The sequence below is a fragment of the Piliocolobus tephrosceles genome, chromosome 10 (genome assembly GCF_002776525.5).
Source record: "Piliocolobus tephrosceles isolate RC106 chromosome 10, ASM277652v3, whole genome shotgun sequence".
Lineage (NCBI taxonomy): Eukaryota > Metazoa > Chordata > Mammalia > Primates > Cercopithecidae > Piliocolobus > Piliocolobus tephrosceles.
Window position 1 is genome coordinate 119,790,433 of NC_045443.1, and position 1,780 is coordinate 119,792,212.

The window sequence follows — 1,780 nt, forward strand, 5'->3', positions numbered from 1 at the left end:
GGCCAGGCTGGTATCGAACTCCTAACCTCAAGTGATCCGCCCGCCTCGGCCTCCCAAAGCGCTGGAATTACAGGCATGAGCCACCGCGCCCGGTTGGTATTTGTTCTTTTCTTCATTTTTCACGTCAGGAGTTTGCGTTTCAGAATAGTAAAAAGAAATGCCTAGGAAAAGGCCTGCGGTCTCTCCATTTCCTCAGTAGCGTTTTCCCCAAAGACCAAACCCTCAGGGGAAACGTCTAGAATGAGTGACAGCTTACGGCTGCAACCTTGAACTTTCCCGGGACTCAGTTTCCCCAGCTGTGAAATGGCTGCTGTCGGGCTCTCATCTCCAGGCCCGGGGCGCTGACATTTGGGCCACTCTCGGTCTCCCACTTCATTCTGGGAGCGCATTAGCTCTGGTCCAGCCGGTTCCGCAGCTGAACACCAAGAAGCGGCACCCAGGTTACCCTGATCATCGCAGATTCCTCCCCAGGGCTCTGTTCGGAGGCCTCAAAAGCCCTCCTTGTAGATGGGACCAGCCTCTAGTACCCTCTAGGGCCATTTGGGCAGTAGCAGCGCCTGGTCTCAGTCTGGTACTGAAGTCAGGAGTGGCTTAAGGTGAAATCGTGGTCCTCTGGTGAAGCTCAGCGAAGACCCTCTCGCCTTGTTTATGGCAAGGGAACTTCTAGGGGGACGGGGGCGGGAGGAAGAGTCCCTGTTACGATGCTGATCATCATTCAGCTTTTGCTGAGCAGAAAACTCTTTAGTACGCAAGGTCGAGAGTCTCTGGTAGTCTGCCTGGCTCCAGGCACCTTCCTACAACCCCAGTTTTCCAAAAGGACAAAGCCTGGGGCAGGCGACGTCCTAGCTCTCATTTGAACGGGGCCGCGGGCCAGCAGAGATGCGCGATGCCCAACTCTTTCCAAGAGCACCTCGCGTCCCGAACCGGCGCCTTCAACTCGGAGAAGTCAAGAGACCCGCAAGAAACTTGCACTACTGCACCCGCCGCCGCGCTCCGGGGGCAGGGCAGGGGCAGCTGGGCTGGCTCCCGGGGAACGCGTCCCCCCCGCCCCGCAGACCTGCTGTCTCCTGTAGACCCCTCGGCACCTGCGGCCTCCGAGGAAGGGTCCGCGCGCACGTCCGCCCCCGCTGCGCGCCCGGAGCCAGGGGTCGCCGGGCGCCCTTCGGCACCTCCCCGGGAGGGCGTCCGGGGCGTCCCCTCTGGGGGCGCAGGAGGCCCGGTGGCGCTGCCCGGTGGCAGCGGCGCCCAGAGGCCGCACTGCCGGCGGCGGCGGCGGCGCGGCTCCCCCTGCTCGGTGCAGCTGCCGCCCGGCGCTTGCGCACTGGGCCGGGCGCGCGGCGGCCCCGGGCTTTGTGTGTGTGTGTGTGTGTGAGTGTGTGTGTGTGTGTGAGTGTGTGTGCGTGTGAGAGTGCGAGTGTCTGTGCGCGAGTGAGTGAGCGGCGGGCGGGCGCGAGTGTGGCCGCCGCGGAGCGCGAGCAGGACCCGGCGGGCGCGCTCCCCAGCCTCCGTCTCCCCGCCGGAACCATGTCGGGCAGGTCGGTTCGAGCCGAGACCAGGAGCCGGGCCAAAGATGATATCAAGAGGGTCATGGCGGCGATCGAGAAAGTGCGCAAATGGTAAGCGGAGGCGCCCGCCGCCCGCCGCCTCCCGGGCCACCCCGAGCCCGAGCGCGGCTCCGGAAAGCCGCGGGGCGCAGCGCCCCGGCCGCCTGCCCTGGCCCGGCCCCGCCGCGGGCCCCGGGACTTGGCTAGGGCGGGCGGGCGGCGCGCGAGCCGGGTCA

General features: G+C 65.6%; 1 protein-coding gene across 2 annotated transcripts in view; it reads left to right on the top strand.

The window, feature by feature from the left end:
- Nucleotides 1-493: 493 nt before the first annotated feature.
- The window catches only part of BCL7A (BAF chromatin remodeling complex subunit BCL7A), a 44,012-nt gene continuing 42,725 nt past the window's right edge, over nucleotides 494-1,780 (top strand). Inside the window, exon 1 of one of the 2 annotated variants that reach the window (XM_023205313.3) lies at nucleotides 494-1,616. In XM_023205313.3, coding sequence (XP_023061081.2) covers nucleotides 880-1,616 — 737 coding nt within the window. In that variant the 5' untranslated portion in view covers nucleotides 494-879. The remainder of the gene's footprint in view (nucleotides 1,617-1,780) is intronic. The other variant, XM_023205317.3, reaches the window with a different exon arrangement.